The sequence below is a fragment of the Sphaerodactylus townsendi genome, linkage group LG02 (assembly GCF_021028975.2).
Source record: "Sphaerodactylus townsendi isolate TG3544 linkage group LG02, MPM_Stown_v2.3, whole genome shotgun sequence".
Lineage (NCBI taxonomy): Eukaryota > Metazoa > Chordata > Lepidosauria > Squamata > Sphaerodactylidae > Sphaerodactylus > Sphaerodactylus townsendi.
Genome location: NC_059426.1, coordinates 125,306,991 through 125,324,546, shown reverse-complemented (window position 1 = coordinate 125,324,546; position 17,556 = coordinate 125,306,991). Strand labels below are relative to the sequence as shown.

Here is a 17,556-nt window from a genome sequence, read left to right as displayed (position 1 = left end):
GCATCATTGTGTTTGAGGGTTAAGAGAGAAAGGATTTGCGCCAGTTCGAGTTTGTAACTCTAAATTCTGTGTTCAGCAAGTGAGTCTGTTCCCCTTGGAATTATGTAATAGTTCTTGCCATGGGATGTACTTTTATCTTGTACCATTTGCATTGTAGTATTCGGTGCTGGATGTCAACACAGAAATTGCAGTCTGTCACAGAATGTTGTCACAGAATGTTGTCACAGAAATGTGAACTTGATTGTCCCGACTGTGTAGCTTGTGTTTGTGGTACCTAATGCACAACTCTGTGAACTTGGACTCTGAAGGTGTGAATGGTCTTCTGTCTTCTCCTTTGCTGTACTAGAAAAGAAGAAATTCCTCCCAAATCACAACCAGTGTCTTTGCCTGAAGAGCTAAATCGGGTTCGATTATCTCGACATAAACTGGAGCGTTGGTGTCACATGCCATTTTTTGCCAAGACGGTCACAGGCTGCTTTGTGCGCATTGGCATAGGAAACCATAACAGCAAACCAGTTTACAGGGTAAGTTTGTTTTTGACAATGAGACCTAACTTCCACTGCCATTTGATGTGATAAATGCAGGATATCTTGAGTAACATATGAGAGACACTGGCCTCCAGGTAGTTTGCCCTCTTCCTGGAAAAGAAGCAGTGAACTGCTCTGATATTAAGCTGAGAAGAGATAGGTTCCCTATATGGAGACAAATGGGCAGGATGGAGATAACCATTTCCTCACCTGCCAGGAAGAAGTGAAATAGTTCACTGTTTTTCTTACCCAAAGCTCCTAGCCACTTTCCATGCATAGACTAAATCTTCCTGACTGGGCTAATGTAATTTAGTAGACATGTGTAGAGGTGGTGTGTACAGCTCACATGTACATACACAGCATCTTTCTGTTCCTCAGACCATAAACAGAAAGAGTACAGGGAAGAATTTGAGTGGTGGCAGTGCACCCAAGGCAAAGAAGAGAGGCAAGGCCTTGGGATGTCAAAGCCCCCCTCCTCAAGTATTCTTGGACAAGTTAAATGGTGGGAGGATTATCACAACATCAGGAACGGCAAATATTCAGTGTTCCTGCTTGTTCACTATTGTTCAGGATTTTGAAACCATTAAAAGTTAGTTCCTAAAATGTGAGGCACATGAAACTGGTAATATTGCATACAGGAACCTTATATATTACCTTGACATTCACAATTTAATAAATAAAATTTGAGGTTTATGTAACTTCTTGCTCCATGGGTGTAAAAAAAAAAGTTTTGCCTTTTAAATGGTGTCATTAGTTTGTCTGGTTTTGATATACAAATTTTCCGTTTCAGCTTTGACATCACTGGGAGCGTGACAGTGAGCATGAAGTCTTGCTTCTGCTGTGCTCTCTCCGCTTAGATTCGGCCCACTGTCAAATCTTTTCCACTCTTAGAAAAAATGCAGTTTTCATATTCTTCATTCTCTTCTGTCCATAGGTGGCAGAAATAACTGGTGTTGTAGAAACTGCAAAGGTTTATCAACTTGGAGGTACCAGGACAAACAAAGGATTACAGCTAAGGTAGGACATCTGGGATTCCTTTTGAGGGTATGATATTCCCTGGGAGATAAGAGAGTAGACATGAACATCAAAACCTCTTCTTATGAACAGGATGTTGGTAAGAAACATTTCGAAAGGGTTTCCTCCAGCATTCAGAGAGATGTGGAGAACTTGGAACATCTGCAACACTGGAGCAAAGGAGACAGTATGGGTGCTGCTCTATAAGTACCTGATTGGTATTTCTTCACTGGTACAGAATACTTTCTTCTTGTAGCAGTCTAGAATTAGGGTTGATAATGGATTGGATTCTGCCAGCATTTCCTTCGATGTAAGAGGGAAAAGGAACAGTCTCACCTGATGACCCTCTGTTGTGCAGCTCTCATCTATGACTTACCACAGTATAGTCTGCTGTATGGATGAATGGTTAGCACTAGCAATGAGGGGTAGAGTTGCCCTTTGCTGGATGCCTGTCTACCAGTACCTTCTCTCTAAGGCCCCTTCCGCACATGCAAAATAATGCGTTTTCAAACCACTTTCACAACTGTTTGCAAGTGGATTTTGCTATTCTGGACAGCTTCAAAGAGCACTGAAAGCAGTTTGAAAGTGCATTATACTGCATGTGCGGAATGAGCCTAAGATTAGAAGGTCACAGCTGCTTTCATACAGCAGTCTGATGAAAAATTATTTTTTGTTGAACAGGCACGGCAATGATCAGCGTGTTTTCCGGTTAGAGTTTGTCTCCAATCAAGAATTTACCGAGAGTGAATTCATGAAGTGGAAGGAAGCTGTAAGTTTCTCGAAATCTTTATTTCTCCTAATATCATTTGCCAAGAATTATAGTGTAAAGTGTTAAGCAGCAACTGAAGATGTTTGGCACATTTCCTCTTCCTAGATGTTTTCTGCTGGGATGCAGTTACCCACATTAGATGAAATAAACAGGAAGGAAGTGTCCATCAAAGAAGCCCTCAACTATAAGTTTAATGACCAGGATATTGAGGAGGTAAATGAAGAAAATGTACTTTTGAGCTGGAACCATGCAATTGAAGGTTCATAATGGAAAGGTAGGTGAGGTTTTAAAGAGGAAATGTTCTCAGATGCCAAATTCTGGTTCTGTAAATATAAAATAGGCTCAAGGTTTTACTTTTGGGAGAAAGAAACCTGGTGCAAAAATCTGACAGGATTCCATTTTGATGCTCCTGTTGCAGGCAGATCAGAAAGGGATCTGCACCAACCTTGCAAAAGATCAGAACACAGCTGAAGTAGGAGCCATTATGAGTAGTTTTGAGTGAAGCATTGAGGATTAAGGATTTTTCATTTTGTTTTTGCAGCATTGGGCGGGGGGGGGGTGTTGCTGTCAAGTCACAGCTGATTTATGGTGATTCCTGGTGGGATTTTCAAAGCAAGAGATGTTCAGAGGTGGTGTGTCATTGCCTGCCTCAATGTCACACCCCTGGCATTCCTTGGAGGTCTCCCATCCAAATACTGGCTAGGGTCGAGGCTGAGTGTGTGGGATTGGTCCAAGGTCACCCAGCAAGTTTCCATGGCAGAATGGGGATTCAAACCTGGTTTTCCCAGGCCCTAGTCTGATTTTTAGTTCTCATTCTCTCTCTCTCCTTCTCCCTCTCTCTTTCCTCTCACAGCATCCACCTATAAAATAAATTAGTTTTGCCTATAGGTATGTTATTTCTCACCACTTCATGAATCTCCAGTAAAGTTGCAAGCAACATGCAATATATGATGTATGGACAAGTTCTAAAGTACTAACTTTACTACCCCAGTACAGTGTACATAAGTTAAGGAGGAAAGCACATATTTAAATGGGCTGTGAAGTAAGTGATATGGGAACTGACCTTGGCTTGTATCTCTATGAATATAGTGAATGTCAACCTAGTTGAACCTAGTCAAGCTGGATGGCTTTGTCATTTTTGGAAAGCATTTTGTTTTATTCTGTTCTCCATGCATTTTTCCTACATAGATTGTAAAAGAGAAAGAGAGATTCCGGAAAGCTCCCCCAAACTATGCCATGAAGAAAACGCAGCTCCTGAAAGAGAAGGTAAAAAAAGATGACCCTGCAGCTGGGTTCAGGCAGCCTTGAGCAAATGGCCTTTCTAAAAGCCTTTCCATGCAGGTTTTTTTTCCTAGTGTCTAATTTGAGTTCTTTCCCAGGTTTCCTGTTCATACTAAATGATTTGCTGCTTTCCAACTTTGATTGTGCCTTCCTTGGATTAATTTTTCAGTGATTACTTTGAGGTTCATTTTGGTACAAGGTCTATATTGTTCAACTTGTGCCAGATGCTAGATCTGGAAAGCCACCAGCCTTAACAGATCTGTATCACTGCCAGTAGTGGTATATCTCTGTCAGTAGTGGTAATCTAAAAAGGGTAATTTAAGAGGTAGCACTCTTAAATTACAGGTCCATTAACCAAGATAAAATAATTTACTGCACTGATGGTTGTTCTTCCTACCATGTATGTCTGACCAGTATTCATCCTATTTTAGCTAATGAACAATAGAACTACCTGATCTAATGTTAGCATTCTGATATAATGGTAAGGTTTTTAATGAACTCTGACTCATATAATGGACGTTGTGGGGATAGTTCAGACCTAACAACCACATCTTTGTTGAAGGCAATGGCAGAGGACTTGGGAGACCAGGACAGGGCAAAACAGATTCAAGATCAGCTTAATGAGTTAGAGGAGAGAGCAGAGGCCTTGGATCGCCAGCGAACAAAAAATATTTCAGCCATCAGGTATGTACCTGACATTTAATAGTTGACTAAAAATGGCACTCCGCAAGTTGGGCTTCCCCTGACGTTTTGTGACTCCTCTTCCTACTAAAGTGAATCCTGTGGTCACTGATCTTGCCTTCAGATGATTAATGCTCATTTTTGTCCCCTGAATATTGATGAAATAATGTGCGTCGAGAATTTGAGGGAGTTTTTGTGGGATGTGTTAATACTTGTGCTTTGTTTCCTTTGCAGTTACATTAATCAGAGGAATAGAGAATGGAACATTGTGGAATCTGAAAAGGCTTTAGTGGTGAGTGGCAATAATTACGGAAAAGTATAAATAGAAGGTAGAAAGGTCACTGAAAAAGTAGCCTCCTGAACCAAACATTTGGTGTCTTCTCCAGGGCTTCAAGAGAAGCTGCTGCTTTTTACATGTGCCTTTTGGGTGGCAGTTTGATCAGTGTTATAGAGTATCAAACAATTCTCTTTATGACAAGCAAGGTTGAAATTTTATGTTGATTTCAAATTGAGGGCATTAGTGTCTGATATAAACACAGTAGAATGGCATGTAGTAACAGCCATCAGCAGAAACAAACCTGTCGGCGTAGATGTTGGACTGGATGGCCTGTATGATCCCATCCAATTTTATGATTCTAAGAACAAGATTATGCAAATAAAGTGGTATCTCTTGCAGGTAGTCTTTCATTGCCTTTTTGTTTCATCTCAGACACTTCAAGAAGTAGTGTACGTTGCAGTACTGTAAGCTAAAGGGGTTTCTGACCCCTTGTAGTGGCAGATAATCTTACATTGTTGAGCAATGCTGAGGAAAACAGAACAAGGCAGAATAAGGTGACTGGATATTTTGTATTTCTTTATTCAGGCGGAAAGCCACAATATGAAAAACCAGCAAATGGATCCATTTACTAGGCGGCAGTGCAAACCCACAATAGTCTCAAACGTACGTAAAATTGGGAGGTAATCTTAGACAGTTCATATGTCAAAATGGCTTTACATGCTAAAACTATCCCTACCTTGCTGCATATGATGCTGAAGTAGTATCAGCATAAGACTATGGTCTCTGGGTTGACGGAAGGATTTTCAAAGGCCTGCCTTTGCTTAGCTTAACATTGTACTAAGTTCATCATAGCAAATTTGCCCCTTCAGCTAGTGCAAGACAGAGCACAACATCAGCATAAGCCGTTCCCAGCCTTACTTTAAGAGGCTTGCACCAAGTCTTGCCCTAAAAGAGCTAAATGCTGATGTCTTGTAGGATCCAACCCCTTGTCCTATCCATTGTCCATCTCAGTGAGGAACTCTGCATTATATTCTCCTTTTAGCAAAATGGTATCTTGGTAACCAAATCCAGTATAATTGAACCAGAATATTGATGTCACTCTGAAAATTGCAGAAAATGCTAGATCTGGAAAGACATCCCATATCGTTCTGACTACACAAGCATTAATTTGTACGCTAAAACAAGTACAGTTGTATGTATGTTTTCTCTTGTACGATATGTATTTGTGTACTGAGTTGATACTAAATCTGTGCTTCCTTTCACAGTCTAGAGATCCTGCTGTCCAAGCTGCTATTCTTGCCCAATTGAATGCAAAATACGGATCTGGTGTATTGCCAGATGCTCCAAAGGATGTAAACAAGGTAAGTACACACGACCTTTGGCTATTTTATAAGCTTTTACACTTTAATCTTGACATCTAATTATAATAAAATTGTAACTACGTGAAGTAGTTATGTTTTATAGGTGTATAAACAGGAAACAGGAGGAGTTTTCTTTGGTGTGTGAAAGGATTGGTGCATCCCAGAACCATTCAAACTTAATATACGTTTTCACATATTCTTTTGATTCCACCTGCCTTAGCTTTTAGCACTATATGATATTGAAAACCTCCTCTTTTTTGCTTCAGAGTCAGGGAAAAGACAAAGATATGAATTCAAAATCAGCAAGTGACCTCTCCGAGGACCTCTTCAAAGTGCATGATTTTGATGTGAAGATTGATCTCCAGGTTCCCAGCTCAGGTAGGTGGTGCTGCTGAAGAACATAACGTTGAAGGTGTGGAAACTAAATGGAAAGGTTTGATTCCTGTTGCCTTGTGTGAAATGTCAGATTTTTGGAGTAAAAGCCCAGTGCTTGTGAAAGGAAAAGTGAATTTTGTGCAGTTTATGGCTTTTCTTATGGCTTCTCCTGGATTACTCCTAACTTGAAAACATGATCGAAGGCTAGTTCAAGGTATCCTATTCCTGATAACTGAAGGAGCAGGGAAAAGGCAGTTTCTAATCAGATACAGGAGTTGTATTGTTAGTTGAGAGAAACTGGTTTGGCTTGGCATGAGAGAATGTTGATTTTATTCATTACAGTTAAATAGAAGCAGCACCTAGCACACAATGCATCCAGGACATTCCTGTCCTTTTATTTTGATGTTTTAAAAGTTGTTAAAGATGATATGTATGAGTCTGTTTCTCCCTCTTCTTTTCCTTCTTGCATTAATTAGTTTTAAGTGCATATGCTGTGGGATTTTAGTTAGTTTTAGTTGTTAACTATCGATTTAGTTTCATCAGTTCACCAGTTTTCTGGGGTGAAATTAATTCTGATGCATTTATTTCTTGTATATGTGTGGAAATTTTTCTATGACATTTTTCCTTTTGGAAATTCCTTCAGAGTGGCCCTTTGCTACTTAAGTTTTCTTTCTGTAAACAATTCTGGGATACTAAACAACCTTATAGTAAAACTATGATTTTGCAATCAGTGATTTTTATCTGAAACAATATGGGCATTTACACCAGAGCATACTAGTGTAAAAAATACCTTATGACTTTTTCCCTGAAAAAACTGAATTAAGGCTGTGTAAGAGGCAGGAGCAGCTCTCTTTTCACAGAGAGAAGATCCAAGAACATTTCATAGAACTGGTTAGTGTTTTCAAATATGCCAAAGAAGGGTGGCTCAATATTCCCATCTCATGGGCAAGTTTGGGGTGTTTGAAATAGGTTCTGGGCATTATGAAACACTGACTTCCGCCACCAGGAACACATCTTTTGACTACCTTAGATACATTGTTGCACACTATGGAAACATACATTAGGAATATTGAAATCCTAAGTGATTTTTTGAAGGTATAAAATCAGTGAATAGTGACCAGAATATTTTGGAAGTCTCCAGACCCTTTTTGCTGCCTCTATACATATATTCTGTAACTTTGCTATCACAATATCATCTCACGTTTGATAGTCTATTTTTTAATGCTGAAAGCTTATATTCATGCAGTTTACCTGCTGTTAACATATTGGCTGCTTTCAGTACCATACTGATTCATAGTACTCTTTCCGTGCAGCTTCTTTAAGGGACTACTCTAGTATAAAGACAGGAAGCAAAGGGTAGGTGTAAATGGGAAGTTCTCACAAGGGAGAGATGTAGGGAATGGTGTCCTTCAAGGATCCGTTTTGGGGCCAGTGCTCTTTAACCTATTCATAAATGACTTGGAAGTAGGGGTGGGTAGCGTGGTGGCCAAGTTTGCGGATGATACCAAATTATGTAGGGAGGTGAGAACTGCAAACGATTACAAAGAGCTCCAAGTGGACCTTTATAAATTAGGTGAGTGGGCTAAGAAATGGCAAATGCAGTTCAATGTAGCAAAATGTAAAGTGATGCACATAAGGAGAAAAACCCCAAACTTCACATACATGCTACAGGGGTCAATGCTATCAGTCACAGACCAGGAAAGGGATTTGGGCGTCTTAGTTGATAGTTCCATGGGAATGTCAACTCAATGCATGGCAGCTGTGAAAAAGGCATACTCTATGCTGGGGATAATTAGGAAAGGAATTGATAATAAAACTGCAAAGATTGTCTTGCCCTTATATAAAGCAGTGGTGCGACCGCACTTGGAGTACTGTGTTCAGTTATGGTCGCCACATCTCAAAAAGGATATCGAAGACATAGAAAAAGTGCAGAGAAGGGCAACGAGGATGATTGAGGGATTGGAGCATCTTCCTTATGTGGAGAGGCTGCAGCGTTTGGGACTCTTTAGTTTGAAGAGAAGACATCTGAGGGGGGATATGATTGAAGTCTATAAAATTATGCATGGGGTAGAAAATGTTGACAGAGAGAAATTTTTCTCTCTTTCTCACAGTACTAGAACCAGGGGGCATACATTCTTTACGCAACTTGTGATTGATGTTTGGAATATGCTGCCTCAGAAGGTAGTGATGGCCACTAACCTGGATAGCTTCAAAAGGGGCTTGGACAGATTTATGGAGGAGAAGTCAATCTATGGCTACCAATCTTGATCCTCCTTGATCTCAGATTGCAAATGCCTTAGCAGACCAGGTGCTCAGGAGCAGCAGCAGCAGAAGACCATTGCTTTCACCTCCTGCATGTGAGCTCCCAAAGGCTCCTGGTGGGCCACTGCGAGTAGCAGAATGCTGGACTAGATGGACTCTGGTCTGATCCAGCAGGCTAGTTCTTATGTTCTGAGCTGCTAAATTTGCATACAATTTCCACTGTTACCTCCACAGACATGTGAGAATACTTTGGGAATTGGCTTGCATGTTTGTGCATGAAGCCCAAAATTGGGATTTCCTACCTAAAGAGGTAGTGGTGAGTTGAATGTTTTAGCAGGAAAAAGCTGAGGGACTACATTAACCACATTAAAAAGAATATGGAGTTTATTGAGGGATTTAGTGCAGGGATGTGTATGGGAGGGGGAACTTACTAGCAACTACTAGAAGTACTAAGTCTAAGCACAGAAAAAAACCCCATTCCTCCTATTCAGCAACAGCCAACATTCAGCAGAGTTACTCAAGTTAGGAACAGGAGTTACTCTTTGAGCTAAAGGTATAAATGTGGGGAAGGGGGATGGTGGTGGAGAAAATGTCCAGTATTCTAGATGTGGTGCCTAAATAGCAGAGAGGAGCAAAATGCCAAGTGCCTGTGCAGTGCATTGTGGGTAGAAAATTACTATTGTGCATAGAAATCAAATAAAAAAGGGAATCCGATATCTGTTGGGAACCTCTTGTTGAATCATAGAGTTGGAAGAGACCCCAAGGGCCATCAAGTCCAACCCCCTGCAATGCAGGAGCACACAATCAAAGCACTCCTGTCAGATGGCCAGCCAGACTCTCTTTAAAAACCTTCAAAGAAGTAGACTCCACCGCACTTCAAGGCAGTGCATTCCACTGTCACAGCCCTGACAGTCAGGATGTTTAGGTGGAATCTCTTTTCCTTCACCTTGAACCCATTATTCCTGGCCCTAGTTTGTGGAGCAGCAGAAAACAAGCTTGCTCCCTCAACAACATAACATCCCTTCAAATATCTAAACATGGCTATAATTCACCTCTTAACCTTCTCTTCACCAAACTAAACATACCCAGCTCCCTAAGTCTCTCCTTGTAGGACATGGATTCCAGACCCTTTACCATTTTGGTTACCTTCCTCTAGACCCGTTCCAACTTGTCAATATTCTTCTTGAATTGTGGTGCCCACAATTGTGGTACACACTATTCTAGGTGAGGTCTAACCAATGCAGAATAGAGAGTACAATTACATCCCTCAATCTAGACACTAGACTCCTATTGATACATCCCAGAATCGCATTGGCTTTCTTGGCTGTTGTATCTTAGTACTGACTCACGTTCAGTTTGTGGTCTACTAAGACTCCCAGATCCCTTTCCACATGTAGTTTTTGTCAAGCCAGGTGTCACCCATCCCATATCTGTGCATTTCATTTTTTCTGCCTGAGTGTAGAATCTTACATTTATCTCTGCAGAAATTCATTTTGTTAGTTTTGGCCCAGCTCTCTAACCTGTCCAGATCATTTTGAATTCTGACCCTGTCTTCTGGGGTATTAGGTACCCCTTCTAATTTGGTGTCATCTGAAAATTTGATTAGCATACTCTCTATTCCATCATCCAAGTCATTGATAGAAATATTGAATAGCACTGGGCCCAGAGCAGAACCCTGTGGCATCCCACTAGTCACTTCTCTCCAGGATGAAGATGAGCCATTGGTGAGCACCGTTCAGTCAGTCAGTCAATTACAAATCCATCTAATAGTAGCATTGTCTCTAGCCCATGTTTCACTAGCTTGCTTGCAAGAATATCAAGGGGTACCTTGTCAAATGCCTTACTAAAATCAAGGTATGCTACATCCACAGCATTTCCTTCATCTATCAAGCTTTTCACTTTATCAAAAAAGGAGATAGGATTAGTCTGGCATAACTTGTTTGAAAAAGGCATGTTGACTTTTAGTTATCACAATATTCCTTTTTCTCTATCCCCTATCATATCCTTTGTCTTCCTTTTGCTGCAGACATAACTTAAACAAATATTTTTATTGTTTTTAACGTCTCCGGCGAGCTTGAGCTCATTCTGAGCTTTAGCTTTTCTGACTTTCTCGCTACACGTCTTGGCTATTTGTTCGAATTCGTCTTTGGTGATTTCCCCCTTCTTTTTTTGTACATGCTCCCTTTAAATCCCTTTTGTACAAGTCCCTTTTTGAAAGTTTCCTTAGATACCTCCCATTTTTCCTCCTCATTAAAACTGTTTGAAATTGTGCCTCCAGAACCTCACTTCTAAGAAACTCCCATCCATCATGCACTCCCATCTCTTTTAGTATTCTGAACCACTGGATCACATCCAGTAGTTACCTAAGCTTACTGAAATCAGCCTTCTTAACGTCTAGAATGTGTGTCTGACTATGCTTGGCATTCCCTTTCTACTATATAACAAACTCCAGGAGAACATGGTCACTCCCACTTAAGTATCCTTCCACTTCTTTAACCAGGTCAGCATTGTTTATTAAAAGCAGATCTAAAATACCATAGTCAATCCCCTTGTTGCCTTTTTTACCTTCTGGACCATGCAATTGTCTATAAGGCAAGTGAGGAATTTATTGGACCTTATAATCTTGGTTTGATTTCCATCAAATATCAGGATAATTGAAATCTCCCATTACTACTATTTCCTTTTTGAAAGTTTGGTCATCTGTTCCAGGAAGGCATCATCCAACAATTAGATCACAGTTGTTTCTCTCCCACTTAATTTTTACCCAGATGCTCTTAATGTGGCTTGCAGAATTTAAATCATAAACACATCCTCTGGCCAAAAAAACCCAACAACAGCTGTTGCAGGTGACAGCAGCAACCCCTTGACCATCCATATTTAGTAGTCTTAAATAGTACAGAAATGGATCTATAGATGTCCCTTTCAAAAAATCCCCTACTAAACTCTCCACAGAAAATGAGAGTTAGCCTTGCCTATTTAGCCAGGGCCTGTTCACTGAGCTCCAGGGACTGAGACCTAGTGGCTGAGACCTTTGCCCCCAGTAAAGTCTCTAACTCATCTTCTGCTCTCTTCCAAAAGATTGGTTCTTATTGATAAAATTTCTATGCCTCTCAGAGAATTTTCAGAAGAGCTGAATGGCAGTTAAATAGAGCTAGTGAGTCACCAGAAGCCCCACCTCTCAGAAGCCTCAGGCAAGCACATGGCCAAGAACAAAGAACCACCCCCATACAAGCAAAGCCTTCCCAAGCCCTCAAAAAACAAACACACAAGCCCTCAAAAACACATAAATATTTAGCTTTAAGGGTAACCCCCAAAAAACAGAACTCACCTTTTAAGGAAACCAGAATGGATGTCTAAAGAACTTTCAACTGAGTTGAGAGTGTATCTTGATTCATACATTTCACATTCAATGTTGCTATTATAGACGTCAAACAGTTTTAGATTTTCCTTTTGCATGCATGCATCTCAACAACTGAATGTCCTTTCAGCTTTAGTCTAGTTACGTCATTGAGAATGCCACTACTCAAAGTTGTCTTCAGCTCTTCCTCAGTATTGTCATCTGACCTGGGGGGTTTGCCTTCTATCACTGAATTTGTTTTCATTTTGGATTGACTCATTATAAGGCTTTCGATCTAAGAGATTATCAGAAGACATCGGAATATGTTACCTTAAAGTAACTAGATACTGCAGGGAGGTATGGGGCAGAAATCAAACCCCAAGTGTCTCCTTTATTTGGCAAAAGGAGTTGAATTTATTTTGTGACAAAGTGGCACAGAGTAGCAAGCTGCAGTACTGCAGTCAAAGCTCTGCTCATGAGCTGAGTTCGATCTCAACAGAAATTAGTTTCAGGTGGCAAGCCCAAGGTTATTTCAGCCTTCCATGGTTGGTAAAATGAGTTCTCAGCTTGCTGGAAGTAAAGTATAGACATATGGGGGAGGCAGTGGCAAACCACTCCGTAAATATATTCTGCCTTGTAAATGTCGTGATGTAACATTACCCCATAGGTCAGTAATGACCCAGTGCTTGCATTGGGGACTACTTTTACCCTTTTACTGTGTGAGAGACCCCTTTCCTGCTGCTTCAATTGCCAGAGAAAGACAGGCCAAAACTAGGCCTTTTTTCAAGCCACTTTATAAATCTGGTTCTGGTGGGTTTTCCGGGCTGTGGGGCTGTGGTCTGGTGGATCTTGTTTCTAACGTTTCACCTGCATCTGTGGCTGGCATCTCCAGAGGTGTATCACACAGGGAAGTCTGTTACACACTGCCACTTAATAAATCCTTCATCATTGTCTCGTTTCCCAACAGAGTCCAAAACACTGGCTATCACCTCCAAGGCTCCTCCTGCAAAAGATGGTGCACCCCGGCGATCATTGAACCTGGAGGACTACAAGAAAAGGCGGGGGCTTATTTGAGAATACCCACTCTCTGCTGCCCCTGATCCTGCATGCTACATGATGCCCATTATTTTGTTCCTTTCCTCTTCAGTTTGCCCTTGGGGTTGGAGCAGCAACAGAGCTGGGAAGAAACTCTTTGAAATTGCCAGCCATCTGTAATATAAACCATTGACTCTTTACTGTATAGATCGCCCTTCTTCCCTTTTCTTCCTGCCACCCCCTACATGTGGATCCGTGCTATTTAGGTTTTGTTTTGTTTTTTAATTTTATTTTGTTTTTTGATACAGCTGGTTGGCTGGCTGTTGCTATTCAGTGTTAACCTGGAGTCTGGATTTCTGCAGGAATATCTTGGAGGCAGAAGCAGTGTTCACACTTTTGGCTGACTTTCCACCACAGGCAGGGAAAGTGAAACAGTGGCACAAGGCCTGTCACCTGCACCTGTCTTCTTCTTCTTCTTTTGCCCCCTGACTGCTAAATTTGGAGAAGGACATCTTTACAAACTGAGTTAGGTTAAAAGTGTACATTTTTGTGGGGGTGGGGGTGTTGTGCAGATTTTTTCCAGGTGGTTTTTTAAAAATCATTTTTAACCTGCAGTACTGTTTATATCTGTCAGTTCTTTACAGCTGTGTTGAATTTCTACCAGCTACATTGGAGCATCCAAAACAATAGGAGCAATTTAGCTGAAGAAATTCTTCTTACTAAACAACAAAAAAGTCTGGTGACAATACTTCCCTGTTCCTTTGCACAGACTTTTAGAAGTGCTGCCCTCCTCAGTGTCTTGCCTTGTAAAGGCTTTACTATTTACCAACTGAATTCCCTGTTACAGAGAGGTGGGGTAATTTATCTTCCTTTTGATTTTTTTTAAAGAATACTAAATCTGTATACTCTCCCAGTTTTTATTTTTCCTCATGGTCGCCTCATCTTTTCTAGGCCAGATTTTTGTATTTTGCCCCCTGTTTAAACTTTATTTTGGTCTTGATTTGCAGAATGGGAAGCATACAGTAGAAAACAAGACTAGGAAAATATGGGAGGGCAGTTATTTGACCTATGTGTAACTGGTACAACATGTGCAGTGGAACTCTAGCACAAGAATTGTATGTATGGAATGTTTGAATAGGAACAAGATGACTGCTTGATAATCACTCAGGTGTAAAGATCAAAGTGTAAATAAATGATGTTTTATCAAAGAGCTCTTCAGAATGAAATATGCTGGGTTATACTGAACCAAGAACTACATACACACCAGAAATTTGCCAGATTATTCTAGTGCCAGTGCTAGAAAGTTCCCTAAATTAAGGTTGCTTTTCTGACTCGGGGTTGAAAGGAAAAATCCTAACATGCATAAAGCATTCTTAAGCAAGCCTAGCAAATGTTGTGGCTATTATTTGTGGGATCCTTATCCATGCTTTAATGTTTTTTAAAATTCTTTATTTAAGACTAGAAAGACATGTAGCTGTAAAACCTGATGAAAAGAAGAGGGGATTAGGAAAACATACACACACCACAGAATCCTCCCCATGAAGCAGTTCTTGTCAAGTTGTGTAAACTGTGTGGCTTTATTTACTAGATAGTCCATAGTTTGTGACCCACTGTGTGGACTATTGTGTAAATATGTAATCATTCTGCCTTTTATTGCGAGCTACCCTTCCTTGAGCTCACTCTTGCGATCTCTTATTTACAAATGTACTTCTATCTTCTTTTTTTAGTGGATTTCTAGAATCTGCCGATGTATAGCTGTTTGGGCACCATCACGATATACGCTCTGTGAATACACAGCTGGTCTCACTTGATTTTGGCCAGCAATATCTGTAGTAACCAGTCTCCCCAGCACCACCAACACTTTGGATAAAGAAAAATATTATTACACTTTTGCAGGGCTTAATAGCCCACAGCCTATTGTAGGGCTTAATAGCCCACCAAAAGTGAGGACACAGGAGAACAAAAGAGCAAGCAAAGACTGGAACCTACACCTTTCTTGAGATTTCACTGACGGCTCTGTCAGCAGTCCACACTGGGACCTCTGCAACAGAGGTGCACCTGCAGCTGTGGGCTACATAATCAAAATACTGATGTCATCCCTAAGTTGTAAATAATGCAGCAGTTATCTTCTTTCCCAAAGACCTAAACAAATGGGGAGTGGGTGATGTATTTAGGAGAAACAAGTGAACGAAGTATCCCCTATTTACTAAATAAAAAATTCTGCTTTGAACAGAGGTCACGGACTGTATGTCCTTGTATGCCGTCTGTTTTTTTCACCAAGAATAATGCATTGAGGGAGTAATTTTTTTTCTCAAATAGCTATGAAATTGTGTATGAAGGTGTAACGTTTTCTCCTCCAAGTGCATGTGACGGTGAGTGACGAAAACCTTGGCTCATTGGGAGGGGACGGGTTTATTTGCTTTAATTCATTTGATGTCTTGGCAGCATTCATTTAAAATGTATAGACTCCTATAAATAAACTTCGGTTGGTTTTAATGAGGCTGTTCACGTTTAATCCTTTGGATGCATAAGGCGTTTTAAAACCAACTATGTATTTTATATGCTTCCATGATAGGGTTGCCAACTCCAGGTTGGAAAATTCCTGCAGATTTGGGGGTGGAGCCTTGGTCAACGCTGAGACGGAGGGGGAACCTGACAAGACGGGGCAGATCAGTGCAAATGGGCTGTTGGGTAGGAAGGGTTGAAGGGAGCAAAGAAAGGGGAGAGGCTATGTGGACTATCAAGAAAGGGGAAAAGTAAATAGTGGGGAAGGGGAAAATGAGATGTCTCCCACTTGTGGGTTCCCACTTGTATATATTATGTGCTGCCTGTTTCAACAGTGGATACATTTTAGGGTGCCCTTGGTTGATGCCTGAGTGGCCATCTTGATCTCAGGCAGTTGTCCCTTAAAATGGAGATAGTCTTCTAAAAGACCCTGGAGACTAAAAGAATGATCTTACCCTAGATAAGATGTACATGTTTTGATGGCTGGCATACATTGTAATTGAGATAAATCTGTGGCTGAAACACTGGTGTGTAGATTTTGCACCAAAGTCTAACTCAGGGGTAGGGAACCTGCGGCTCTCCAGATGTTCAGGAACTACAATTCCCATCAGCCCCTACCAGCATGGCCAATTGGCCATGCTGACAGAGGCTGATGGGAATTGTAGTTCCTGAACATCTGGAGAGCCGCAGGTTCCCTACCCCTGGTCTAACTTGTCTGCCATTCCCTTTTAACGGGAAAAGTTTTCCGGGCCACTACTCTCAATTCCTCATCAAGGAACTGAGGGAAATAATGTCATCTGTGTCGAAGAAGGAGGATTGTAAGACAGCCAGATGATGAAAATGTTTTTCAGGTATCTGATAAGTGTGTCAAAGAATAGGGTGCAAAGGGCAATTCACTTCAACAAGCTTGTGAGGAAGAGGAAATTCTAAATAGAAACCCTGAGGATCATTGGAAGGCAGTCAAGTAAAGGGAGTTTCTTCATTTGACTTGACGTATGCTTATTTCTCCTTTTGCCACACTCCTTTCACCACCTCTGAAGGAAATATATCAAAATATGGTCACCAATATTGCCATTCTGCCTGCTCATCTTTATCAAGATTACGATCACCTCAGTGATCAATCTTCAGCAATCTGGGTGACTTCTTCCTCCATTCTGAGGACAAGGATGCTTGGCAGTCCAGAAACCTAATCACTGGCTGAATATGGGTTCTTGGTAAACCACCAACGGACTTCCCAAAGGGGGGTGGACATAGTATCTAGACAGTGTTCAGCTATACCACCTGTCACTTCAAATCTCCGGGAGAATTTAAATACATTTGGGAAAAAAATAATGGCTCTAAATGCATTTGAGTCAAGAATAATCTCTGCTCTGAATGCCAGGAATGTAAACAGTCTGCACTGCAAACCATTCTTCCCTACAGATAACCACACAGATCTGCCTATCTAATAGTAGTGAATCTTTTTTATAAGATGGAGGAATTATATAAAAGCAAGCACAGCACGGGAACCTTCCAGTTCGTAAATATAGTTATAACGTGTAGGGATATGCAAACCCCACCCCCCACCCCCAAATTGGGATTTTTTTGGATTCAAGATCATAGCCCCAAAGCATGATCTGAAACAGCCAAGGAGAGTGTTATTTGGCCTGTTACATGGGAGACCCCTGTGGGGGCAGCAGCTACATTCCTGGGTAATTTCAGGTGAGGAATATATACATGAGGAAGGTTTAACCAAACTCTGCTTGTGTCATGACCCTTTCTGTCCCCAGGGCTGGCCCTTGGGGTTAGGCTTGCCAGTGTACCTATGGTGCTAGGAGGCAGCTTTGCCACTAATTGATGGGCACCCAAGATCAGCACCATGTTCCTTAGACGTTGCACAGTGGGCTAGATCCACATGGACCCATGGTTGCAGACATACTGTAGGTGACCGGTGGGGGCAGTGAGGCTCCCTTTACCTCCCCATATTCCTCCATTCTGTTTGGCAGGGGTCTGTACCTTTAAGGGAGTGAATGGGTCTACATGCATCACCTGGTGGTGTGTGGACCCTCCACTCAAATTTCCCTGTGGCTGTCTCCCTGTGGCTAACACTACTTGTTGGTTTTGTTGTACACTGCCCTGAGCCCTTCGGCAGT

General features: G+C 41.3%; 1 protein-coding gene across 1 annotated transcript in view; it reads left to right on the top strand.

Annotated features, from left to right (window-relative positions):
* The window catches only part of RTF1 (RTF1 homolog, Paf1/RNA polymerase II complex component), a 46,719-nt gene extending 31,304 nt beyond the window's left edge, over positions 1-15,415 (top strand). The window contains 11 exon segments of the mRNA XM_048484351.1: positions 347-524; positions 1,462-1,544; positions 2,223-2,310; positions 2,416-2,523; positions 3,499-3,576; positions 4,154-4,275; positions 4,507-4,564; positions 5,135-5,212; positions 5,815-5,910; positions 6,177-6,288; positions 12,852-15,415. Coding sequence (XP_048340308.1) covers positions 347-524; positions 1,462-1,544; positions 2,223-2,310; positions 2,416-2,523; positions 3,499-3,576; positions 4,154-4,275; positions 4,507-4,564; positions 5,135-5,212; positions 5,815-5,910; positions 6,177-6,288; positions 12,852-12,958 — 1,108 coding nt within the window. The 3' untranslated portion in view covers positions 12,959-15,415.
* The last annotated feature ends 2,141 nt before the right edge of the window (positions 15,416-17,556 follow it).